Source organism: Odontesthes bonariensis, chromosome 13 (genome assembly GCF_027942865.1).
Source record: "Odontesthes bonariensis isolate fOdoBon6 chromosome 13, fOdoBon6.hap1, whole genome shotgun sequence".
NCBI lineage: Eukaryota > Metazoa > Chordata > Actinopteri > Atheriniformes > Atherinopsidae > Odontesthes > Odontesthes bonariensis.
The window spans coordinates 27,146,252-27,173,974 of record NC_134518.1 but is presented as its reverse complement, the minus strand read 5'-3'; the positions used below and the strand labels follow the sequence as shown (position 1 = coordinate 27,173,974).

Genomic DNA, 27,723 nt, shown 5'->3' with positions numbered 1-27,723 from the left:
CAAACCTAATAATCAAACTAAAAGACAAAGAACTACACAAGCAAAAGAAAAGTAGAACAAACCAAACAAAACAGCACAACAGAACTGTATAAACAAACTAATAAAAAACAGCACAGCAGCAAGTAAACCTAAAAAGACAAAAACACGTGTTAGTAGGAACAGAGGATCGCACCACACATGCCTGATGAAACGGGGACCCTACTCACCACCTGAATTAGGTCACCACACAAGCTCAGCAAGAGGCTGAAGGGAGCCATTTTGAGGCTTTATATACAGCATGAGGAGGAGCTAAGGGAGGTGCTTACAGGTTGACTACCTGTAAGCACTACATTGGCACATTTTTATACTGCTGAAATTACATTGTGAATGGTTAGGGCTAAGGTAGAAGTAATCCGCAGGTTGTCATCGATTCACAGTATGTGGCGTGCAAAGGCCGACAGAAAACACAAAATGAATCAATCAGTTTCACATACTTATGAAAGTTGCTCACTGCATTGATCTAAACTACTTATTTTCCATGTCATGGCTAAAAAAAGTCAACCATGAAAATATTTAAGTAAATAAGCCACATTCATACAAAGATGAATCATAAATTTTTATTCATGAAATAATTTTTTTCTGGTAGAAGCAACATACAAACACAAAAAACAGTTTTAGTAAAACTGTTTTACATTGAATTGATACATAAAGTAGAAGCTAATACCAGTAAAACGGCATCTCACAAAAAAAAACTTGGAAAGCAGTAAGATTAACAGGTTCAGATACAGCTGGCATTGGATTTAGCTCCTCCACCCTGAATATAAGAAAGCAAAGTTTGAGAATAGATGGATGGATGATTCACTCCCTTTTCCTAAAGAACAAGATTTTAAAAATTACTGTGATCACTCTGGAAAAAATAATAAAGTCATTTTAATGATACTGTACCAGCAGTTCTGCAGAGATGAAAAACAAGTCTTAGTGCTGCTTAAGCATTCTATTATCCACAGTGTGTCACAGAAGAAAATAAATTAGCTTGAAATGCCAAATTCAAAGCATTGTTAATGTATCCCCAAAGCTCTGACATCAGTGTAAACCGTCTCCTCCTGAGGAGTTTTTACATTCCTTCTCTCTGCTCTGCCAGCTTTCTTCCTCGTGAAGGTTGGTGCAGCATAAGTCAATGAGACCTCATCTCTCTGAGGAAAAATATGGAATTCATTCAAAAATTTTAGGGAATAATAATAACAATAATAATATATTTTATTTATAAAGCACTTTACATGAATTTAATGACCTCAGAGTGCTAAAAAGGCAGACATCAAACACATATATGCATAAAACAATATGAGTCTATCTTTTTTACTGTACCTGCTGACTCTGATGATCATTGCAGGCTGTTACAGCATCTGTTTGCAGTGTGACAGAAATGTAACAATATTAAACCCATACTCCACTTTTATAAAATACTGTTTGATAGATTGATAAATGAAACTTTTGTTACCATTATAACAACCACAAGTTTTCTTCTTGATGACATAAATGAGGACGAATATAACAATGAGACTTGTCATCAAAGCAGCACATAACAGCAGGAGAACTGTATTGGCTTCCTGCAGATCCCACATGTTGGGTGCTGGAAAATAAAAACAGCCATAAACTATAATTAATACAACTATCGATCAATGCATTTTCTCTACCCGCTTAATCCAAGTTAGGGTCACGGGGAGTCTGGAGCCAGTCCATCACAGGGTAATTAATTTATGTAAAATTTTACAATATGTTTTATATATGAAATTGTGTGATTTCAATGGATATTACCAGATTCTATATTATAAATGATTTTATATAGAAAATTCTGTAAATACCTTGAATGTCCAGTTTTGCTCCATTTCCAAATAAAATTTCTCCACATGCAGCCACAGCACAGTAGTAAGTCCCAGCATCAGAGGAGCTGACGCTCCTGGAGTGGCTGTAGACACATTTCTGTGTTGAGTCAGTCTCAGGAAGCCTCTCACACCCATCACCACTGTTTCCATGAGCATAAAGTAAACCAGGATGAGACTCATCTGAACCAGTTCTGAACCAGTACACACTGTGATCTGCTGAACAGGTTTTCTTCTCAGGTTTAAAGAGGACTGAACACTGTAGAGTCACTGGGTCTCCTGTGTGGACCGGATCAGATGGAGGCTCCTGAATAACAGCAGTGATATCTGGTTCTGGTCCTGGAAATAAAAAAAACAACAAATAAAGAATTGACATGTTTTACTTGTTCATTTAGAAGTAATCTACGTAGATTCATTTTTATTTACCTTTTACTTTCAAAAAGGTTCCGTACAAAAAGGTCATGTAGAGTTGTTTGATTTTAAAACAGTAGTAAAGACCAGTGTCATTTAGCTTAGCTCCATTAAAATGTAGAATAAAGGTTTCATTCCCTTGTTTTGCTGTAATGTGAGGAATCTGGTTAACATCATCAAACTTATCATCAAAGTTATAAGTTCCTCCCAGAAATTCGGGCCACTTTCCAGAAACAAGTCGGATCCAATACAAGGTTTCTTGGTGCAGAAGAGACGTCTGACGAGGACACGTCAGGTTCACATTTTGTCCAACAGTGAAAGATGTCGACACAAACTTAAAATCATCTGTTGATCCTGAAAAACATGCTGCCCCGAGAAAATCAGAAAATACAATTTTGTATAAATAAGTGAAATAGATTTTCATATTTTCTGCATTCTCCTTGTTTCTTCATACTTACGTCCCACTCCGAGCATCAGCAGTGCATAGAATACGATCAGCATTTTTCAGATTAATCCACCAGAGGCTGCATTCAAAAAACAAGACATAATAAGGAGGGTCACTTTAATATGATCTTGCAAAGTGGGAGTGAACAAATTGTGAACAATCTGATTGGCTTTCATATTTCATTGTACTACCACAGTGGAAATAATGTCAACCATCTTTCCACCCTAAACACACAAAAAAAACACCAACAGCAAGATTATGGTTAATGCTTGATGATAGGTTTCCATCACTTACACAAAGTAAATGACCAACGGTAAACCCAAACACTCACATTATCCGAGTGCTGGGACTTACCGAGTGATACTAACTTATATTTAAATCTGTTCGTGTTCAGGACATGCACATGTATAAACCTGACCGACACATTATTTTACATCATGGGGCTCATCTTTAAAAACAATTTCTGTCACACATGATGAAGGAGGAAGAAGCTAAATGACACAATACACCACATTTCTGTGTGTACATCATTCGTGTTTTGTGTCTGCTATATTTGTGGAAGCTGTAGCTTGCTTAAGAAGATTTAAAGCATTAAAAAATAAAATTTCTTATTTGTGGCATGAGATGTCCTCTCTGTCAGAATGAAGTGATGGGGAGTTTAACATCATCCCAGAGGTGAGTCCATAACAAGGGGGCAGAAAAAAGTGCTCATCCAGTTTGTTTGGCAAGCTCCTAAAAAGAGATGACAAAGCAGTTAACTAAGAGATGGAAGAAAATTGTTAAAACATTTCAAGCGGATCGTAGCTTCTTTGCCAAAATCTGAAGAAGCTTGTGGATCCAGGCCCGTAAAGTGGACTGAGGTCCTGTGAGTGCCAACTGTAGCAAAGTCTCACTTCACTTTGGGTCACAAACCTCAAAACTCTGACCCGATGTCATCAGATTTTTACTACACAGATCAAATAAATATATGCATCTATGGATTGGCCTGCATGCAGATTTCCCCTTGTAAAAAATACTCACTGACATTCTTAATGATGTGGTCCAGACCATATAATTACTCATTATGTGAGAACTACCTTACTCTGGAATAGTGGCTAAAACTGTTTTCATTGTTAGCTTTGACCTCACCATCTTTATTAGATTAGATTATATTAGATAAAGACTTTTATTGTTATGTAAATACAGGAAATACACGTAATTACTCCTCTGCATTTAACCCTTCCAGGTTGGCACCTGCTGAACACACACATGCACATGCACACACACTCATGGAGACAGATGCCATGTACACTGGAGCGGTGGGCATTCACCGCGCCCGGGGACCATAGTACGGTGCCTTGCTCAAGGGCACCTCGGTCGTGACAAGGATGGGATTCGAACCGCCAACCTTCCGGTTTTTGGACGACTGACCACTGAGCCACGACCGCCACGTATTAATAAATCGCCTATCACTGACAGCAGGAAATGTTTCACTTTACTTTCAATAGTGATAAAAAGGGACTCTTGAATCAAACATACTGAGACATTGCGAGATCCTGACATTATTTGTGACATTGAATGGTTTGGGCTGTCGTGTACAGTAGGTGTAATTTCTGTTAAATGTGGCAGGTTGTGAAGTATAACGTGTTGGGAACATTGCTATATACTGAACCCAGTTACACCAGGATGCTAATATTGTTAGACAAGGAGAGCAGATTCCCATAACCAACATCAAAACCAGATAAGATCATTTAGAAATATTGTCAGCTCACATTTTCCAAAGGTTTTATCAAAATTCACTTATCAGTGAGTTACTTAACTTCTGATTAGTTTATCACAACTATGTAACTGCCAACCTATCTAAAAGAGAAAGATTATAAAGGCAAATTCATGCAGATGTTGGCCCTGGTGATAACAATACCATGTTTTTGAAACTTGATTTTGAAGATGGTTATTCGCAAAAATGTCCATTCTGCTCTGACTGGTCAGTTTCAATTGCCTCACCAGACTCCACCCACCACTCACTATCAGCTCGACTGAGGTTTGAAAATTGAACAAAAATGTTTTGTCGGTTGCTGTCATGAACATTATTAAAATGTTTTTCAACAAATAAACACAGTGAACATAAACACCAAAATACTATTAAGAATATCGACAAATCTGCATTGTTTTTTGTTGTTTTATTCAAGAGCTAGATCCTGTTGTAAAGGTGATGTATAGTGAAAGACAAACAGCATACAGACATAAAACCATCAAATCTAATTGAGGGTGGTGGGACATTAAGAGGTTATGGTTTGATTGCCAATGCATATCACATGCAAAACAACTGGAATAAGTTGAAAGACAAGATATTCTTTGGACACAGGGTATAGACCTGCATCATTGCTCCATCCAGACAACGCAGACTCCCTTTGTGGCATTCAACATGGCTGCCAATTCATATTCATAAATTCATACGACTCTGGAGGGCAATAGCATTATAGAATGAGAGGGTATGCGTGCAATGAAATTATGAAAATGCAAAGATTAACCTCAAGAAATACTTCAAAGGGGCAAAAACACCTCATAACACAAAGCAGACTAGTCTAATATCAAAAACTCTCATATGAAAAAAAAAGTTACCAAAGTAGAGTTTATTTCTGCAACAACTTCAACTGCTTGTAAAGTGAAAGTGCTTAAAACAGGAGCAGTGTTTATAACAATGCAACATTTTGGTTCAATATGCTCATTATATAGTGGACCTGAGGTCAGAACACAGTGGTTTCTTAATCAACTTGTTGCTGATACACATCACACCAGTGACATGAAACCACAACTTCACTGGTTTGAATGCATTTTGCATTCGGGGACGTGTGTTGCTGTGACACTGCACTCACCTCATGTTTCCTGTTTGCGTCTCCACTGTTCAGCATCTAATGAAGGCTAAAAGGCCAAAAGCTGTCAAAACAAAACTGGTGCTGAAGTTTTGCCAGTTATGATACACATGAAACTGTAACTTCCTGTCAGCACCTCTACACATAGTGAATATTTGCAGCAGGGTGCAGAAGAGAACTAACAATCAGGAAATGTATTTTATAAAGAAGGACCTTGTAGCCCTCTTTGTGCATACATCACTGCTTGCTCATGAAACATAAAAATGTATGGAAACTTCAGCATCTTGTGGTGGTGTGTTCAAACAAGGGTACGAATACAAAGTGGCATTGCTTCCTGTCTAACCAACTGCTTTTATCTTGAGAGGATGGTCTTTTACTGCTGCTTGATCTTTCACTTTAAGTGTTCTAAAAACAATTACAGCAATATATCAAACTAAAATTCATCTGCTTGACCCTCTCATGTCTGTTTTCTCACTTCACATGTTGTGGCAGCTCATAATCAGCTCTGTTCTGAGTCTAGCTTCAGTGGTTGGTCAAAGGGCGGAGAAACGGCCCACCACCGTTTCTCTGTGAGCGTTGCTGCTGAATGTGGCTTTGCTTGTTGTTCTCTTAACAGACATGCAGAGAGCGTTCACAAAGAGGCAGCAATAAGGAAACATACATGTTCAAGAGTGTTCACGTGGTTACCAAGACTTCAGTTATGAATACTTTTTAAGGAAGTTGGGCAGGTTCAACAGAAAGTTAGTAAAATAATCACATAAAATTTTTGGTAAAGCCCACAGCATGAAATCCAGAAACCAAAAGTCTGAAAAAAGTCAGTCATGCTTTTGAGTTTCGTAAGGAAGCCTTGTGACTTTTGTCTCAAACTGAGACGTTTGCCTTGTAACTGTCATTTAAGAATCAGAAACCAATTAGAAAGTTGACAAAAATAAGTTTGGGGTAATTTTTTAAGCAATTTATGAGAATTTCTCATTATTCATTAATAATTCTTTTTTTTTTTAAAGAACTCAGCGTTTCTGCACAGAAATGTATATATATCTTCCTTCTCTAACAAAGTTTCAAGTAACATTTCTGAATGCAGTTGCAGAATGTGGTGAGTGAAAATATTTTGCCAAATACTCTTGTGCAGATGTGGCTGTATTGATGATGGTGGTATGACGGTTTCTAAGGCAGTGTAGCCTGACGGCTGGAATCTTGGACATATTAACAGGAGTTTCTGTTTTTCCAGCCCCTTTACCTTGTCATTTTTCCAGACTCCTCTCTTTAAAACTTACTGATGACTCTGTGAACAGGTTTGGCACAAAGTAGTGTGCCTTTTATATTTGGTCCTGACACATTTCCCTGTGATTAATTATTCTGAAGCTTGTATATTCAAAAAACCTTTCTGTCTTTAAGTCCTTCCTAAATCTTTTTGAGAGTGAAAAAATGTGTTTGTATTTTCTAAATACAATAGAGTTTGTCAGTGAGGACACTGAACATTGTTTCTTTGGACTCTAAACTTTTTTAGAGTGTGGAGGGGCAAGGGATTGACCAATAATCCTTCTGACCGGAAGACAACCTGCAGTGACAAAAAAGGTGATAAAGCTCCAGCACAGGTAATCATCTGAAGATGCACTGGTCATAGCATAGGAAGTAACTTGTTTAACTTCCAAACAAAGAACAACAAATGAGTGATTTGTATATGTCCCCTTGTAAAAACACAAGAACATCAGCTGTTCTTGTCATGTACACACAATAAGAAAGTCTTTGTTTTCATTAAAGGAGATATGAGCGCTCACACAGTCTTTGACCCAACAGCTCAACTGTGAATCAATCAAACAAATTGGTAAATCTAATGCTGGCGAATATGTGACGTGGGTTTTATGAACGGCACAAGCACAGATTATATATAAACAGCATGCAAAAAGATATGCAAATTATATCTGTCAACCAATGATGATAGGAGGGGGTTTACAAAGAAAAGTGTGCATAAGAATTTCTCAATGGAGTGATACAGCTTTTGGGAGAAATTATCAATTTTTCACTCACTTTAAGTAGAATGCACAACAAATAACATATGTGTCGTTATTTCTTAACATATTGTATGATAAGCAGATCAACCTACTGATTAATTGCAGGTTAAAACAATTTTTAAAAAGAGTGAAAAACATTTATGAAAGGGTAATAAGTATATAGTATGTAGAGCTATTTTCTTCCGTTCATCGTATCCAAAATTCTGGAAGAAAACTTCCAACTGGAAAATTCCTCTAAAATACTTCTGACAGGTTAAACAAAAACAATACATCACACATCATTAGAACAATAACAAAATCTTAAGACACTTTATTGAAACAAACTTGCAGCATTACACAAACATGATTCATGCATGATCCATCATAACTTTTAAAACTACAATATCAAAAAACTGCTTTGTCCCACATTAGATTTCAAAGGAGGATATTCATTCAAAATCAGTGCTATTCATTCAAAATAATCAGATTTAGACACTTTTTTAATTTGCCTGACATCTGGTCCATTATCTGGTAATGACCTAATTCAAGTTATGTTTATGTTAACATTACAAATCTGTTTTTAACAACATGCTTGATGAATTTCAGTTTGGAGACCGTGATTACTTTGTCTTCATTCTGCAGTTTTTTAGAGCTATACAGAGATAAAAATGTCGGGAAGTAAAAAAGACGGATACCAAATGCATCTTAACATAAAAGACGTGACATGTTAAAAAAGTCAGATCAATGTGAATTAATGCATTTGGTTTTAAATAAATGTGAATTAGTTTACTGATTACAAATGCCAAACATCTGCGAACTGACTAATTAAACCCAAAAGTGTGGACATTAATGTATCCTCTGTCTCTCTGCTGCTTCTTTTATTTCTCGGCCGTCAGTTTGTTTTTTACAGCTCACATTCAAAGTTAAGATTGAACGTGCAACATTTATTAATTTACTCACATCATTAGGATCTATCAATCTACTTGTTTTAACCTACATCCATTTACAGAGAAACACCCTGATATTTAACTTGTGAATATACACTGTCTTCTGTCCTCAACTCTTTCTTCTTCTTTCCTCTTGTAGCTTTCCCTCCAGAGAAATGCAACGCAGCGTAGTTCAGATCACGTCCACCTTCAGTCTGAGCAGCAGATTAAATTTCATTTTAACTTCTAATTATTACATCCAGCTGTAGTAAACATTTCAATGCAACAGGAAATTAGGTGATTTGGTATCATTACTTACTAAATCATCTTCTGGTTGGCTCAAGTTGTCACGTCTTCCTTGTGAAGGGTTGTTTTCTCTCTCTAATAATTAATTAAATAAAGAAAATTCATGTATTTAACCTGTCTTTTGAGGGTGGATTAAAAGATAACTCAAAGTGTGATTTAATGTAGTCAGTAAAGTTATAAAGTTTAGGATAGAAACATGGAATAAACAATAACATGAAGATTCAGATTGTATTAATTAGTTAAGTGACAATATGTTATACATCTACTCATATCTGTGATTTTATTCTGTCTTATATACTAGGACTACCTTGAATAGAGATTTAAATTATTGATTTCAGTGAACAACACTTACCTTTATATTTTCCACATGCTGCTCTTGGTGTTTTATAACAGATGAAAAAAACATTTACAATCACAGAAATACCGAAGCAGATTGTTATGATCATCAGCATGTTGAATTCAGAACTTGTTTTCTCTGGAAAACAAAGAAAAGAAAGAGTATATATCATTGCCTCTGAAAAAGACTTGACAGCTGTAATATTATTGAAAGAATTTTTTTCATATTTTTAACATGTACTGAAAATCATACCAATTTCCAGTTTGGTTCCATTTCCAAAAAGTATCTCTCCACATGTGGCCACAGCACAGTAGTAAGTCCCAGCATCAGAGGAGCTGATGCTCTTAGAGAAGTGATACACACATCTCCTCTGAGTGGCAGCTCTCTTGTCACATTCATTACGTCCGTTTCCATCAGAGTAGATGATGTGTGGATGAGATTTATTTGATGCAGCCCTGAACCAGAACACGCTGAGATCTCCTGAACACGTCTTGTTCTCAGAGTCAGAGAGGACTGAACACTGCAGACTCACTGAGTCTCCTGGACCAGCTGGATCTGATACTGCCGGCTGCTGGACAACAGTGTAGTTTGACGTCCCCTGAGTGTTTCCTGTATGATACAGAACACATTAGAAAAACTTATTTAGTGTCGTAAAAAAGAGTCTAATAAAGACTTGAAAACTTGTTTTGACCTTCAGATATGTGAGTTAATGTAATAGTGCAAATATAAGGTATTCTTCCACTGATAAAAGCAAGTAATACACCTAATATAAATTATCTTATATATAATACATATATATTTTTTGTCTTACTTCTAAATATATCAATACTTGAATAATCTTATATAAGAAAATGTTTTGATACTGTGTAGCCGTGAACATTTAAAAGTTTTTTAGTATTTATAAAGTAATTCCAAAACTTGAAACACACGAATCACCTAATTACCTTTTAATGATAAATAAGTCCCACTCCACGTAACAGCAGTATATTCAAAGACCGCACAGTGATACATTCCTTCATCTTCTTTACTCATTTTCAAAATTGTCAGACTGCTATTCTTCTCATTGTATGTTGTCTTCAGTTTTGAAGCAGAAAACCCTGGTCCATATAAACGGTCTTGATTTATCCACAGGATCACAATGGATTTCAGAGTATCTCCTGCACTCTGCTTGGACCATTGAACTTTTTCAATACTCCACCTTTCATCAGGCAAAGCACATGTCAAAGTCACAGGTTCCCCAAGTTGAACTGTGACCACTGGAACCAGTGAATCTGCATGAAAGAGAAAGACGTTACAAGAGATACTAAAAAGGATTACTCAAATTCAAAATGATAAAGAGAATAGCACATTTCTGTTCCTGTATATAGCACTTACACCCTCGATGAAGAAGAAGCAGTGTAACCCATACCAGAATCATCTTGACACTGTCTTCATTGGAAGACCAGCTTCTTAAGTGAAAAAGGGAGGTGTGGTTGTCCAGACCATCAAATTCATCTGATTGGTTATCTCAGACTATACAATCAAAGTGCATTTCCTGCCACTGATCTTTGGCTCTATGTATAGCCTGTTTACTCTAATTGCATTTAGTTTAACCTTTTGATTAATCTGCATCCAAAATAAGTTTTTTATATATTTACATTGTTGTACAACCAACATCTTAATGATGGTTTGTAGATATGTTGAATTATTCACTAAACATAATCTATTCAGTGAAAATTATTCAAACGTTTAATCAACTAACTAACTGTCCATAACAGCAGCACATGGAGATGCATTGATTGCATTGACACTCACTTTTTACTGTATGTATATTTTGATTTCCAATTTTATTTCAGCCTTTTTAATGTGTTGTCAATTGCTTGTTGTTTACCTAAGACAGAAGTGTCCTCAGCACTGAAATCACACAAGGATCGGATTAAGTGAAAGAAACTATCAGTCAATCTGCCAGCAATACATTTTTCATCTGTCGGTGAGGCCAGGAGAGCAACCAAAACAGAGAAAAGGATGATGGTGCCAGAGGCACAGTCCATCACAGAAATATCTGTGCCCCTTCTATCATGAATGACATATTCATGGAATTTGTGACTTCAACAGATGTCTTTGTCTTTTTTTAAGTATCTCCAATTACTCCATGGAATAAATATTCAAAAATTTGAATTTTATCATCATCTGTGTCTCTTAATTTTGGTTTTAAATTTGATCTGTCTGGTGCTGCAAGCAGGGTGAGCACCTTGTTTGTCAGACTGTTGTCACCACAATTGATGTGTTTCTTTTTGACTTTGAGGTTTATTTTCAGCTTGTCAGTTATGTGTGTCGGCGCTCTAACAAACTGAACCACAATTGCCAGCCTTACTTTGGTTGGGTTCTTTGTAAAAGTCGTAATGCATCACACTGGACAAATCATCGTACCTAAGCGATGGAAACTTGGGTAACCAGTCTTTCCGTATTGTCTTTGCATATAGCGGCTTTTCATGTTTTCCGTGGGCTTCAGCTCTGAGTTTGACTATCAAGCCAATGCTTGTCAAAGGTAACTGCTTGCAATCATAACAGAGACAGGGGAGAAGAATGGTTTAACGGTTACCTCCAATGATGGTGTAAAGTCAAGGCTGGAGCTTTACGAGCTGGGTTTGTGGATACATGAAAAGAGCATCAAAGTATCAATATTTCTCTTCATTTTGAGTTACCAGTGGCTGGTAAACTATATTGCCAAAAGTATTTGCTCATCTGCCTTTGCAAGCAAATGAATTTAGGTGACATCCCATTCTTAATTCATAGGGTTTAATATGACGTCAGCCCATCCTTTGCAGCTATAACAGCTTCAACTCTTCTGGGCAAGCTTTCCACAAGGTTTAGGAGTGTTTCTATGGGAATTTTTGACCATTCTTCCAGAAGCGCATTTGTGAGGTCAGACACTGATGTTGGACGAGAAGGCCTGGCTCGCAGTCTCCGCTCTAATTCATCCCAAAGGAGTTCTATCGGGTTGAGGTCAGGACTCTGTGCAGGCCAGTCAAATTCTTCCACACCAAACTCGCTCATCCATGTCTTTTTGGACCTTGCTTTGTTCACTGGTGCGCAGTCACGTTGGAGCAGGAAGAGGCCATCCCCAAACTGCTTCCACAAGGTTGGGAGCATGAAATTGTCCAAAATCTCTTGTTATGCTGAAGCATTCAGAGTTCCTTTCACTGGAACTAAGGGTCCAAGCCCAGCTCCTGAAAAACAACCCCACACCATAGTCCACCCTCCACCAAACTTTGCACTTGGCACAATGCAGTCAGACAAGTACCGTTCCCCTGGCAACCGCCAAACCCAGACTCGTCCATCAGATTGCCAGATGGAGAAGCGTGATTCATCACTCCAGAGAATGCGTCTCCACTGCTCTGGAATCCAGTGGCGGCGTGCTTTACACCACTGCATCCGACACTTTGCTTTTCACTTGATGATGTATGGTTTGGATGCAGCTGCTCGGCCATGGGAACCCATTCCATGAAATTCTCTACACACTGTTCTTGAGCTAATCTGAAGGCCACATGAAGGTTGGAGGTCTGTAGCGATTGGCTCTGCAGAAAGTTGGCGACCTCTGTGCACTATGCGCCTCAGCATCCTCTGACCCCGCTCTGTCATTTTACGTGGCCTGACACTTCGTGGCTGAGTTGCTGTCGTTCCCAATCGCTTCCACTTTGTTATAAAACCACTGACGCTTGACTGTGGAATACTTACTGTAGCAGTGAGGAAATTTCACGACTGGACTTGTTGCACAGGTGGCGTCCTATCACGGTACCACGCTGGAATTCTCTGAGCTCCTGAGAGCGACCCATTCTCTCACAAATGTTTGTAGAAGCAGTCTGCATGCCTAGGTGCTTGAATTTATACACCTGTGGCCATGGAAGTGATGGGAATTTACCTGAATTTAATTATTTGGATGGGTGAGTGAATACTTTTGGCAATGTAGTGTAGCTTTACCTGAACATCAGTTCGGCTTTTGCAATTTACAGGAATAACAGCAACATGTTTTATCCATAAAGATCCTGATACTTTTTCATTGATTGAGCTCATCCATGTAACAAAAGAGGAGGCTCCATCATGTCACCTTTCATATCCAGGCTAGTAACATGTAAACATTCACAAAGCATTTGAGTAATTTCTTTTCTTTATCTATTTTTCAACACAATCAGACTTTAACAAAATTGTTTTGTATCAAACTGATAGAACTGGAAACATCTGTAATTGTTTAAAAAAAAAGTTAACAAGTACTTTGTATGAGAGCCACCTTGGAAGAAGACACGTATACTGACTCGTGTCGTGATTCAGGTAAATTATTAGGCATAAAAAGCTGATTTTGGGATTTTGTTTTTCCGAGCTCTTTGTCAATGTTAAGGTTAACCCTGCATCATTTATTATTTAGTCGCATTGGGCCTCATTCACCAATATTTTCTTCAGAATTTTCTACCTTGAGTTGTTCTTAAGAAATGTATCAAGAAAATCAGATTCATGAACGTGTTCTTAGACCAAGAAATTGTTAGATTATCTAAGAGCAAAGATATGAACAATGTCCTGTAAATTGACAGGATGGGCCAGCTGTCGCTAATTTAGGTCATAGGTCTGTGCCCTAAAATTCCTATAAAAGGGCTGTGTGCAAACACATCCAGCATTCTTTTAAAGGGATAGTTTGCCTCTTTTGACATGAAGCTGTATGAAATCCCATATTAGCAATATCATTTATGAACATTGACTTACCCCCCGCTGCGTCCTGTGAGCCGAGTTCCGGCCTCGTTTTGGCGTTGAAGAAGGTAGTCCGGCTAGTTTGCTAGGGTCAAAAAAATAAAACGTTTTGCTTCTCAAAACAAAATGCGTTCAAAAGAGTAATACATTTGCATCACAAAATCGTCCCTCCAGAAAAAGTCAGACCTCACAATCGCTTGCCGCTATTTTTGCCTCCCTTCATATCAATGCGTACAGCCACCTAGCGATAGCCGCACCTGTTACGGTGTTTACTGCTCGGAAGCAGGGGAGTGCTCAGTCTGCACTTCGGTCTGCACAGTTTACACAGCCCGTAGTGATACGAAGGTAGAGAGAAAATAGCGCCAAGCGATTGTGAGGTCTGACATTTTCTGGAGGGACGATTTTGTGATGCAAATGTATTACTCTTTTGAACGCATATTGTTTTGAGAAGAGAGACGCTTTATTTTTCGGGACCCTAGCAAACTAGCCGGACTACCTTCGTCAACGCCAAAACGAGGCTGGAACTCTGCTCACAGGACGCAGCGGGGGGTAAGTCAATGTTCATAAGTGATATTGCTAATATGGGATGTCATACAGCTTCATGTCAAAAGAGGCAAACTATCCCTTTAAGATGCCTTTGGTGCACTCAATTGTGGAGGGAGTATGTGTACATCTGATTTATTTAAAACCTTCTGGTGAGTCTGAGGGTTGGTCAGTGATGTTAATAACCAGGGGGACAGGGCATATATTTGATCTCCTAAAAAAAACAAAAAAACAAGTAGTAAAAAGCCATTGTTGTAGAAACTTTTAATCATTAAAAGATATATACCAATGAACCATGCATCACCAGCTGCTCCTGGTTCCTGACGCCTGCCCACGGAGCTGTTCTGTAAGATGTAGTCGTGTTATGCTCCTGGGAAGCGGAAAACCACATTACTTGTTGACTTGACTTGATTTGTTCTTCAGCTGTATGTGGAAACTTTATGTATTGTGTGGCCAGTGAGAGCGCAGCTGATGGATGGCTGTGAGATACCCACCCTCCCAGCCCCCACTAAAATGTTCCAGTGACCAAAAAACCCAAGGTAGAAAGAACCTGGACATGTGGTGGAACAGAGTTGAACCATTGTGTATGGCTGCGCAGTGCTGGCTCCAAACAACTGCAAAGGTCAAGGAGAACAGCTCTTGTTAGCCTGAAAGGTCTAAATAAGTATTCATCACTCTCTGCAAATAAATCTGCAGGGTCTTGAAGGATTTGTTTTCTCTGCAGAGTACGATCTGCAAAATATCATGCAGCAACAGTAAATATGCCATTTTATGAGCAGACCTGGGATGAAGAAAGGCCACTTTGGTGTATAAAAAGTGTGGAACCACAAATTAATGGCATGGTTTCCAATTAACTTAATGTAAATTAAAGTACTGGTGTACTTAATTTATTTTAAAATAACAGCATGCTTTGTAAATTACCAACAGTCTGACAAAAGTTTTACTTTTAGTGCACGACAGAAGACAACACAAATGCTTATTTTGTTCAAATGTGTCAGCACTCAAATGTGCGTAAGAGAACTTCTGACTGCTCGTGGATGAGAAAACATTTGTGAACTCCACAATTTTCCTTAAAAAAAAGCGTAAGAATGAGGCCCGTTGTGAATATATATCAGAGTCCATTTCAAACTACATGAGTTCACAGAGACACACACTGACTTTCAGAATTTAACTTGTGAATATACACTTTCTTCAGTTCTCAACTCTTTCTTCTTCTTTCCTCTTGTAGCTTTCCCTCCAGAGAAATGCAACGCAGCGTAGTTCAGATCACGTCCACCTTCAGTCTGTGCAGCAGATTAAATTTCATTTTAACTTCATATTGTTACATCCAGCTGTAAGTAAATATTTCAGTGCAACAGGAAATTAGGTGATTTGTCAACATCACTTACAAAATCATCTTCTGGTTGGCTCAAGTTGTCGTGTCTTCCTTGAGAAGAGTTGCTTTCTTTATCTAAATAATAAAAATCGGAATGTCACCTTTTTATTCTGGCTTTTCAGATACATACATACATCTACTCATGAATATAAATTGTATTAATTAACATTAAATAGTGCTTTGTCCTGTCTTGCATCCTAGGACTACCTTGAATAAAGTTTTAAGTGATTAAATTCAGCGAACAGTGCTCACCTTTACATTTTCCACATGCTGCTTTTGGGGTTTTATAACAGATGAAAAAAACATTTACAATCACAGAAATGCCGAAGCAGATTGTTATGATCACCAGCACTTTGAATTCAGAACTTGTTTGGTCTAAAAAAGAATGAAAAGAAAGAGAACATATCATTGTCTTTGATATCATTGGACGATTTTAAAAAATATCATACTCATCATCATCAAAATCATACCAATTTCCAGTTTGGTTCCATTTCCAAAAAGTATCTCTCCACATGTGGCCACAGCACAGTAGTAAGTCCCAGCATCAGAGGAGCTGATGCTCTTAGAGAAGTGATACACACATCTCCTCTGAGTGGCAGCTCTCTTGTCACATTCATTACGTCCGTTTCCATCAGAGTAGATAATGTGTGGATGAGATTTATTTGATGCAGCTCTGAACCAGAACACACTGAGATCTCCTGAACACGTCTTGTTCTCAGAGTCAGAGAGGACTGAACACTGCAGACTCACTGAGTCTCCTGGACCAGCTGGATCTGATACTGCCGGCTGCTGGACAACAGTGTAGTTTGATGTTCTCTCAGTGTTTCCTGTATAAAATAATTATATAAATCAAAACATAATTGTAACTTTTTTCACTTTTGTACAATGTACATATGGACAAAAAGAAAAGTGAAATTATATTGTCAGTACAACTTTTGCATTAACCAGCATGAATAATATAATCTTCTGTATATTTATATAATATTTAAAATGAGGTCTGCGGTTTCTACATCAGATTCCTGTTCATCAAATAGTTATAAAGCTTCATGGTTTGCGAACAAAGTCCATTTCAGATCTTCTTGTACATTCTGAACATTCAAGACATCTCAGGTTTGCTTTTTGTCCACAGAGACAGAACTAAACATGGAGAAGATGCTTTCAGTTTTTATTCACCGTATATGTGGAACAAACTCCCAGAAAACTGCAGGTCTGAATCAAGTCTTGATTCTTTTAGTCAAAACTTTTCTGTTCCAAACACGATTTAATTGATTTCATTAAGTTAATTAGTTTGAAGAACTAATGATGAATTTGATGACTTTGATTATTAACTTTCACTCTATTGTTTTTCTGTAAAATGTTCTTTTTAAACTTATATGTCCTATTGAAAGCTTTTTTAATCTCTTAGCTGTTGAGAAAAAAATCTTAGTTGTTTATTTTTAACAGTCACTTTTACAGAAGTTTTGTCAGTTTTCTGATTGTTCAAGTAGGCTATACCTCTCATTTTGTTCATTGGCACAAGTGTGTATTTGGTCTACAAAACATATGAGTTGGACATTTTTCAAATGCCGGCAACCAAATATAGGTCAAAATACAAGTACATTGCAAGCCACCTTACAAACTATACAAACCTTCATAATTTAACCTTACGGACTTCAATCTGGTGTTGATTCTTCTTTAATGCAAACAAAATTATTTGCTCAAAAAGAATAGAAGATATCCAGCTAATATTTTTTTCTGTTCATTTCTAACTTTTTGTTTGTGTCAGTGCTGTTTTATCACAACAGTTACTTTAATGTGGCAGAAACTGGCCTATAGAGACGGCTCTGGGATGAAAATATCACATATAGCCTATTTGCAAATTCAGTTAGACTCCACACATTTATTTTCTGGTGTGTTTGTTTTTACATCAATGAAACTGCTAAAGGCTTAAGACAGAATTCACATATTCCAGTGGTCGCCTTTCACTTTAACATCAATTTTAGATACATTAAATTTTTTCTGTATGGAATGGACAGGACAACATTTGGTTACGAGGAGATACAATAGGTGAAAGAAAATAAACATATCAGCGAAAAGATCATCGTGTATATGCACATAAATATCATTGAATAAATTATCCACTTATCTGCATGAAGTGACAAAGCATAGCAAAATAATAGCCAATATGTTGACATTTTCTTTCCACTTATCAGGAGAAGACATAATAAAAATGTCTCAAAAATATCACCAATAATCTGTGCACTGAAAAAACAATGTCTTATATGTCTTATTTTAATAATCATTTTACCAATCTGTATTTTACTCTGCAATCATCTGCTGGTTGTGAACACTCACTAGGAGAAAAGAACAAGTAAGCACAGACATTATAAATCATATTTTTCACTTTTTAAGCGACTGTATTTCCTACCTGTCAGAGAAACAAACCATCAGGCTTTTAGTACTAAAATGACTCTCTGGCATCAAGTCCACAGCCGCCACAAAGGTGAAACATCGTTGAGAAACTCAGTCAAGTTTCCATCATTTAGTGCTTCGATACATAAACACTGTGCAGTTTTAAGTTGTTGGGTGTTAAAAGAGATTCCATCTATCCATTTTCTAAACCTGCTTAATTCAATCAAGGGTTGCCGGGGGGCTGGAGCCTATCCCATCTGTCACCGGGCGAGAGGCGGGGTACACCCTGGACAGGGCCACACAGAGACAAACAAGACAGACAACACAGTGTGGGCACGTTCACACTCACTGCTGAGGGCAATTTAGAGTCACCAATTAACCTAACATGCATGTTTTTAGGCAGTCGGAGGAAACCAGAGTACCTGGAGAGAACCCACGCATACACAGAGAGAACATCAAACTCCACACAGAAAGGCCCCAGCTGAGAATTAAACCTGGAAGCCTAAAAGAGATTCCAAAACACAAAATAATTAGATAATTAGATAACATAATTACCTTTTAAAGACAAATAAGTTCCACTCCAAATATCCTCAGTCCAGTCAGTGACCGCACAGTGATACATCCCCTCATCTTCTTTACTTGTCCTCACAATTGTCAGATTCTTCTCATCATATACTGTGTTCAGTTTTTGGGCAGACAACCCTGGTCCATGTACAGGGTTTATACCTTTCCGCAGCATCACAATTAACTTTGGAGTATCACCTGCTTTCTGTTTGTACCATTTAAGTGTTCTAGTGCTCTCCCCTCCAGCAGGCAAAGCACATGTCAAAGTCACAGGTTCCCCGAGTTGAACTGTGACAACTGGAACCAGTGAATCTGCGTAAAATAGAAAGAAGTTACAAGTTAAACTATAAACGATGGCTCAAATTTTAAATAAAAAAAAGACAAATAGATGAGAATGAACCATCAAAAGTCATGCTGATACTTCAATAAGAGAATATCACATTTCTGTTCCTGTATATAGCACTTACATCCTCGATGAAGAAGAAGCAGTGTAACCCATACCAGAATCATCTTGACACTGTCTTCATTGGAAGACCAGCTTCTTAAGTGACAAAGGGAGGTGTGGTTATCCAGAGCATCAAAGGCCCCTGATTGGTTATCTCAGGATATACAATCAAAGTGCATTTCCTGTCACTGATCTTTCGCTCTATGTATGATCTATTCCCTCTAATATGTTTTTTAAAAAGTATATTTGATTAATATGCATTAAGTAAGAGCAGAAAATGAAAAATTTAGAAATATACATATCCAGGGACACCTGGTATAAATAGCTGGTAAGCCTTCCATTACTTTATGAAGTAAAGATGAGAAAATCAATGTTAAACTAACTTTGAACAGGTTGTTTTAGATTTTGGTGAAACCTAGAGTAGAAAAAGTGCCAAATAGTTTGAACAAAAACACAGCATCCATCTCAATGGACAAATTTTCTACAGCGCAAATACCGTAGTTTTACAAGTTTTCATTTATTTTTGTTTTGCCAAGTAAGTGACAGGAGTTGTAGCACGCCCCCTTCATTTGCTGCTCATTTGGGCTAAATTTGTTCATCCCAAAGGCGACAGGCTTTGGACTTTGACACAACGCATTAGCTGTGCTCTCAATTGAACAGGACTTCATTGAAAAATTACAGAAGTTCAATCCAAATTTGATAATTCTGTTTCCCTTCCAGAAAATGCATTGTTGTGAACTTCTCTTGAAGGTAGATACAAGCCTCCACCTTCTCAAAAAACATTGTGCACGGTTTCTTGACCTTTACTATTTTGTCTGACCAGTGGATAATAATGTTGTGTTGAAATAGTTGATAACGTTGTTGCTGAATTTTGTATCTTGTGATTCTGTTGTGGAAATGTAATCAGTTAACCTTTGTAATGTGTTAGCCCACCAGCACCCACTACTGCATATATACATACAAATATACACATACATATATATATGTATGTATAGTCCCGGGATCTGCTGGAGCTACTCTCCCAGTTTCTTGAGGTCACGATCAGATCACGAAGGTCTCCGGTCACCACTGGTACTACTGCTGGCTTAAATTCTCACATCTTTTCAACTTCCTCCTTCAGCCCTTGGTACTTTTGGAGCTTCTTGGGTTCCTTCTTCTAGATTCTGCTCTCACCTGGAATGGCTACATCTGTCACTACCACTTTCTTCTGTATTTTCTTGACCGCCACAATGTCCAGTTGGTTAGCCATCACCTGTTTATCAGTCTGACTCTGGAAGCCCCAGAGGATCTTAGCTCTGCCATTCTCTACTACCTTTGGTGGTATCGCCCACTTTGACTTTGGGACTTCAAAACTATATTGAGCACAGATGTTCCTACACTATTCCCACCACTTCATTATGGTGCTCCATGTATGCTGTACCTGCCTGCATCTTACACCCCGCTGTTTCGTGCTGAACTGGAGGCCTCCTTGCACAACTTGCACCTGTGGTCCTGTCTGGCCCGGGTAGACCATGGTCTGTATTGCCTTTGCTGCCATGACATTCTCATTTTATGTTACTGTGATGAAAATACAAAGGTTTAACTTAAGAAATACATCAACAGTGACAAAAACACCTCATAAGACAAAGCAGAGCACTCTAACAACAAAGACTCTTATTTAAAAAAGTTATCAAAGTAGAGAGGAGATCTCTGCAACAACTTCATCTAAAAAGAGTTCAAACTGCAGCAGTGTTTATCAGATTGCACTTCTTGTTCATTATGGTCAATATATAGTTGACTTCATGACTTGGGGACGTGTGTCTCACCTCAGGATTCCTGTTTGCATCTTCACCGTTCAGCTTCTAATGAAGGCTAAAAGGCCAAAAAGCTGTGGAACTGTACCTCATATCAAAATTATTACCAACAGGGTCATTTTAAAGAAGAATGCTGTAACCTTCTTTTTACCTCATTCTTTGTCTTTGTGCATACAGCACTGCTTGTAAATCAATTTTTAAAAGACAGAAAAACACATTTCGACACAATGGAAACTTCAGCATTCTGTGGTTGGGCTTTTAAACAAAGGTGTGAATAGAAAGTGGCTTTACTTCCCGTCTAACCAACTGCTTCAGCCTCACGAAGATGGTCTTTGACTGCTGTTTATTATCTTTTTAAATGAAAGTGTAACATCCCAGTGTGGTTGTGACAAACATTGATAATGGGTACAGGAAGGATTGATGTACCTCCTGTTTTCATCAAGCAGAGAAAACATTCAGAGAGAGACGTGAGTTTTCATGATAAGTGATTTTTAAAACAGTTACAGCAATTTCTCAAACTAAAATTCATCTGCTTGACCCTCTCGTGACGGTTTTCTCACTTCACATGTTGCTGCAGCTCGTAGTCAGCTCTGTTCTGAGAGTAAACAGCTTCCGTGGTTGGTCAGAAAGCGGAGAAACGGCCCACCACAGCTTACGTCTGTGAGTGTTGCCGCTGGATGTGGCTTTGCTTGTTGTTCTCTGAACAGAAATGCAGAGAGCGTTCACAAAGAGGCAGCAATAAGGAAATACATGTTCAAGAGTGTTCACGTGGTTACCAACACTCAGTTAGGAAGATGTTTTTGAGTAAGTTGGACAGGTTTAACAGAAAGTTGGTAAAATAATCATGTACACATTTTAGTGAAAGAAATCCAGAAACCAAAGATATGAAAAATCTGTCATGCTCTCATGATGTGACAAAAACATATTCAAGTCAATCTTTTGATGCACTTCATGAGATTGTTCTAAGTATTTTAAAAGATTGATTAAAAGAAGCAAATTATTGAAAAATAAAAGAGCTTATATGCAGTTTTCTTTTCATCTCTCTCTCTCTGACAGTCTCGCTGACACGGCTTTGTAGTTCTTTTTTTTTCTAACCTATATTTGCTTTTGAGTCTGTTTGAGATTACATTTCCCACGACTCGTTCTTTTTTAACTTAAACAGGTGTCATGATCCTTAGATTTGTATTCTGATTACTTCCTGTCTTATTTTGTTGAACTTCCCCCTTTGTGCATTCTGTTGTGTTTTACTTCCCCTCTTGTTTCCCACCAAATCTTCAGTTTCTGATTGCCACACCTGATCCTCATTTGTTATCACCTTCCTCAGTATATATGTTCCAGCTTTATTTTTGTTTACAGGCATACCATAGACAGTCAGTTCATCTCTTTTGAGTTTTATTTTATTTTACTTTATAGTTCTAATTCCTGCCTTGGCAGCACCTTTAGTTTAGTTTGTTCAATAAAGCCTTCTGTTCTTCCAAACTGCCTCACAGCGAGAAGGTTCTAGGTTCAACTCCCGGCCGGGCCCTTTCTGTGTGGAGTTTGCATGTTCTCCCCATGTATCCGTGGATTCTCTCCGGGTACTCCGGCTTCCTCCCACTGTCCAAAAACATGCATGTTTGGTTAATTGGTGTCTCTCAAACTGTCCTTAGGAGTGAGTGTCAGTGTGAGTGTGAGCGTGTGTGTGGTTGTTTGTCTCTGTGTGGCCCTGTGATGGACTGGCGACCTGTCCAGGATGTACCCCGCCTCTTGCCCGATGACAGCTGGGATAGGCTCCAGCCCCCCCCCCCCCCCCCCCCCCCCCCGCAACCCGACCGACGGATTCAGCGGGTATAGAAGATGGAAGGATGTTTTTCCAAACTGCCGTTCCTCACCTCCCTTACTGATAGTGCTGCATTTGGGTCCTCAGCCTCAGCTCTTCCTTGTGTTCTGTGAGAACAGGTGTGACACAAAGTGGTGAACCATGACCTATCCTTGCATGTAAAGGCTGAACCCTTTGGTGATGCTCCTTTATATGCTCAGTTCTGATATTTAGTTTCTTCTTTTTGGGGGGTGCTTGTGGACTTTTTCTTTTTTTTTTTCCAAGTAGATGAACAGGAAAGAATGCAGACATGCAGCAAAGGGCCTCAGGCTGGGACTCAAACCCAGGCCAGCTGCGTCGAGGAACTACAGCCTCTGTACATGACTCGCCAGCTTAATAATTGGAGCTGGCTCCCCAGTGAGTAAATTTGTTGATATTTTCTATATACTGTGGAGTTTATCAGTGACGACACGTTTTTTTCTTTGGACTTTTGTCTCTTAAATAAAGAGTCAAGCAAATGAACAAATTACAGATCTAAGTTTAAATTGCATTTGCAGTCTCCCAGGGACAGGGGAAAAGGATGGTTCAACAATTACCTTCACAGATAAAGTGTAAAGTCCAGGCTGGAGCTTTGAAAACTGCGATCTGGAATACATGTAACAAGCATCCCAGCATCTTTCTTTAGGAAAAATCTAAAATTCGCTTAATCTTGAGTTATCAGTGGTTAGCATCTATTTTAGTTTAACCAGTTGCCAGCATGTGTCACTCTCAGAGTAGCCTATGGGTCACAGTTTCAAATGCACAAACATCACTCTGAAAGAATCACTGGGTCATGACCATAATATTCTTTCTACAAGTGAGTTTATGGGGAGGGGCGAAGAGCTGGAGAGTGGGCTGGGGGAGAGGGTTAATGAGACTCGCAGCCCAGTATATCTCACCTCTTGCCGATGTTGAAGCGCTAAGACGACGTCCAAAACAACCAGCAGTGAAAATGGTAGCACTTTCCTTTTTTGAGGAACATTTTAAGTCATCAAAGGGTTAGGACCAGAAAAAGATCTTGGTTTGGCAGAAAATGCAGCCTTTTAAAATCTTGTGCGTTCCTGACAGCTGTCATGAGATGACATTAAAGTACTAAAGTACTCCGGCTTCCTCCCACTGTCCAAAAACATGCATGTTAGGTTAATTGGTGACTCTAGGAGTCACTCTTAGGAGTGAGTGAGTGTCAGTGTGAGTGTGAGCGTATGTGTGGCCGTTTGTCTCTGTGTGGCCCTGTGATGGACTGGCGACCTGTCCAGGGTGTACCCCGCCTCTCACCCAGTGACTGCTGGGATAGGTTCCAGCCCCCCCGCGACCCGACCGACGGATTCAGTGGGTATAGAAAATGGATGGATGGATCATTTAAAACTTGTATAATTGTTTGGGGGTGGGGGGGTTTAATGACAGGCTCAGGCATGATTCAAGTCAAATATTGACCAATAATAGCAGATTAAATTGTTTGTTTTTCACAGGGGTTTACAGACACACACATTCGTATTCTGATTATTATTGTTTTAAAGAGGTTTAACGAAAGAAATTAGAGGCTTGAAAAAAAAACATAAATTTAGTACATTACAAAAGGGAGTGGGATCATTTCCCAAGACATTAGAATAAGAACACACGGAAGACTACTTTTATTTATTTTTATATATAAAAAGAGCAGATTATGTGATTTTGTTTTTCACAGCTCTCTCTTAAAGTTACAATTGAAACTTGAAAACATTTATCATTTACTCAAATTGTGAGTATATCAGAGTCTATTTCGGCATATATCCATTTACAGAGACACCCTGATATTCAGGATCTAACATATGAATATACACTTTCTTCTGTCGTCAACTCTTTCTTCTTCTTTCCTCTTGTAGCTTTCCCTCCAGAGAAATGCAACGCAGCGTAGTTCAGATCACGTCCACCTTCAGTCTGAGCAGCAGATTAAATTTCATTTTAACTTCATATTGTTACATCCAGCTGTAAGTAAATATTTCAGTGCAACAGAAAATTAGGTGATTTCATATCATTACTTACTAAATCATCTTCTGGTTGGATCGAGTTGTTATGTCTTCCTTGAGAAGAGTTGTTTTCTCTCCCTAATGATTCATTTTATAAAGGAAATGTATTCATTTGGATATCAAGACTCCGATGTTGTTGAGTTATTTAGTAACAATATGTTATACATCAACTTTTATCTGTTGTATTCCATAACACAAAATTGTGATTTGTTTTGTCTTGTATACTAGGACTACCTTGAATAAAGTATTAAATCATTGATTTCAGTGAACAACACTTACCTTTATATTTTCCATTTGCTGCTCTTGGTGTTTTATAACAGATGAAAAAAACATTTACAATCACAGAAATGCCGAAGCAGATTGTTATGATCACCAGCATGTTGAATTCAGAACTTGTTTTCTCTGGAAAAAGAAAAACAGAGTACATATCATTGCCTCTGAAAAAACTTAACAGACATTATGTCATTGCAAGTTTCTTAAAAATACCTCCAGTATTATGCAGGAAAAAAAATCCTACCAATCTCTGGTTTAGCCCCATCTCCAAAAAGTATCTCTCCACATGTGGCCACAGCACAGTAGTAAGTCCCAGCATCAGAGGAGCTGATGCTCTTAGAGAAGTGATACACACATCTCCTCTGAGTGGCAGCTCTCTTGTCACATTCATTACGTCCGTTTCCATCAGAGAAGATGATGTGTGGATGAGATTTATTTGATGCAGCTCTGAACCAGAACACGCTGAGATCTCCTGAACACGTCTTGTTCTCAGAGTCAGAGAGGACTGAACACTGCAGACTCACTGAGTCTCCTGGACCAGCTGGATCTGGTACTGCCGGCTGCTGGACAACAATGTAGTTTGATGTTCTCTCAGAGTTTCCTGTATGATACAGAACACATTAGAAAGGATTTGTGTCGTATAAAAAGACACTTCGAAAGACTTCTGGGTGTTTCCAGTTTGTTTTAGTGATAGTTTGCGCTTCTTAAACTGATTAAAGCAAGTAATATACTTTATCTAACTTAACTCTCAATATGTTAATATCTTTTTAATCTTAAAATGTGTTCATACACTGTAATTGTGAATGTGTATTTATTTATTTTATTATTATATTTTAAACTATTCTTTAAACATTGTAATGCACAGCTCACATTATTACCTGTCAATGACAAATAAGTCCCACTCCAAGTAACAGCAGCATATCCAAAGACTGCACAGTGATACATTCCTTCATCTTCTTTACTTGTCCTGAAAATTGTCAGAGTGCTATTCTTCTCATTGCATGTTGCCTTCAGTTTTGAGGCAGAAAACTCTGGTCCATATGTAGGATTAAAGCTTCTCCACAGCATCACAATTGATTTCAGAGTATCTCCTGCACTCTGCTTGTACCAGTGAAGTTTTTCAGTACTCCACGTGTCAACAGGCAAAACACATGTCAAAGTCACAGATTCCCCGAGCTGAACTGTGACCACTGGAACCAGTGAATCTGCATGAAAGAGAAAGAAGTTATAAGTAAAACTGTAGAGACTAACTCAAATTTGAAATTAAAAACACACAAAAAAGGGAGAATGAACCATCACAAGTCATGCTGATACTTCAACAAGAGAATATCACATTTCTGTTCCTGTATATAGCACTTACATCCTTGATGAAGAAGAAGCAGTGTAACCCATACCAGAATCATCTTGATACTGTCTTCATTGGAAGAACAGCTTCTTAAGTGACAAAGGGAGGTGTGGTTATCCAGAGCATCAAATTCACCTGATTGGTTGTCTCAGAATATACAATCTGTCACGCCCACGGGACAGACTGCCCATGTTTTTAGTTGATTTCTTTATGTGTTAATTCATGTCTTAGTTTTTTAGTCCATGTTTAGTTTTTAGTTTTTCCATTGTTTTCCCCTCACTTCCAATGTTCAGTTCATTCCCTTCACCTGTTAGTCATTGTCACCAGCTGTCCCCTGTCTCCAATCACTCCCAGCCCTCTATTTAGTTTCCAGTCTCCCCTGTCAGTTTGTCAGATCCTTACCTACGTTCCTACCCATGTTACCTTACCATCCTTACCTTCCTACCTTGCTCCGGATTTTCTTCCCCTCATGCCATGCCACGTATCTTCGTATTTGAAGCTAAGTATTTATCCCATGCCATGTCAAGTTATTTGTTTGTTTTTTCACAGTTTAGTTTTTGAATCCTTTTGTTTAACCACGTTCGCATCCGTGTCCTACCTCACCACCCCACCCTGACACAATCAAAGTGTATTTCCTGTCACAATGATCTTTCACCCTACGTATAGAATGTGCGTAGATGTGTGTGTTTATATTTCTTGCATGTTAAACAAATTTCTGTATATTGCACTTTGGTGCGCATGGATCAGTTCATGCGTACCAGAGGCACAAGACACGGCTGAAGATTTCGTGATTCCAATTAAAGGAATATGCATAAAGGACCAGTTCCCCACCTCTTTGGCATATGGCTCATCCTCCACTAGGTCCTGTATGAAAGACACAGTGTCAAAACTTGTTAAATCTGGACTGATTTACTTTATAAAGGATATAGATTCTTTAAAATGCACTTTGTGATTTGTGAAACCTTTATTTGATTTATGAAAATGCAGAAAAGTCCTATTTCACTGCTTTTTACACACATAGGTCATGTTAGACAAGGTCCTGTATGAAAACTACAACAATAAGATCGGTCAAATCTTGACTAAACTACTCTTCAGAGGATATAAATTCTTTAAAAGACACATTAAGTTTTGTGACGTTCTTTATATGCATAAAGATCTCATGCTTCTCATTAAAAATAGTTCCTGCATTTTACTTTTTAATTACTTGCAGGACTTTTCATATCTTGGTAATTTTGTTAATCTCCTTCTCATGTTCTTTCATCTGACAACATTGGCTTTTGTTCTCTTACCTTTATTCCATTTGTC

At 38.2% G+C, this 27,723-nt stretch overlaps 3 protein-coding genes across 3 annotated transcripts; all 3 read right to left on the bottom strand.

Annotated features, from left to right (window-relative positions):
• Window positions 1–760: 760 nt before the first annotated feature.
• Window positions 761–10,544, bottom strand: LOC142397179 (uncharacterized). Its single transcript, XM_075480521.1, has 8 exons — window positions 10,502–10,544; window positions 10,072–10,398; window positions 9,380–9,736; window positions 2,286–2,624; window positions 1,842–2,198; window positions 1,478–1,609; window positions 1,345–1,382; window positions 761–1,172 (listed from the first exon to the last, which is right to left on the bottom strand). Exons 1-8 carry the CDS (start codon window positions 10,542–10,544, stop codon window positions 1,038–1,040), a joined length of 1,728 nt encoding a protein of 575 aa, XP_075336636.1. The 3' UTR covers window positions 761–1,037.
• A 4,719-nt stretch (window positions 10,545–15,263) lies between these two features.
• On the bottom strand, window positions 15,264–18,960 carry LOC142397373 (uncharacterized). Its single transcript, XM_075480725.1, has 5 exons — window positions 18,711–18,960; window positions 16,235–16,591; window positions 16,017–16,139; window positions 15,778–15,839; window positions 15,264–15,672 (listed from the first exon to the last, which is right to left on the bottom strand). Exons 1-5 carry the CDS (start codon window positions 18,892–18,894, stop codon window positions 15,550–15,552), a joined length of 849 nt encoding a protein of 282 aa, XP_075336840.1. The 5' UTR covers window positions 18,895–18,960; the 3' UTR covers window positions 15,264–15,549.
• Window positions 18,961–21,518: 2,558 nt separating this feature from the next.
• LOC142397178 (uncharacterized) lies at window positions 21,519–26,476 on the bottom strand. The gene is made up of 7 exons (XM_075480520.1): window positions 26,434–26,476; window positions 25,952–26,278; window positions 25,318–25,674; window positions 25,080–25,202; window positions 24,817–24,878; window positions 24,601–24,711; window positions 21,519–21,656 (listed from the first exon to the last, which is right to left on the bottom strand). The coding sequence occupies exons 1-7, from the start codon at window positions 26,474–26,476 to the stop codon at window positions 21,519–21,521; spliced, it is 1,161 nt and encodes a 386-aa protein (XP_075336635.1).
• Window positions 26,477–27,723: the final 1,247 nt, after the last annotated feature.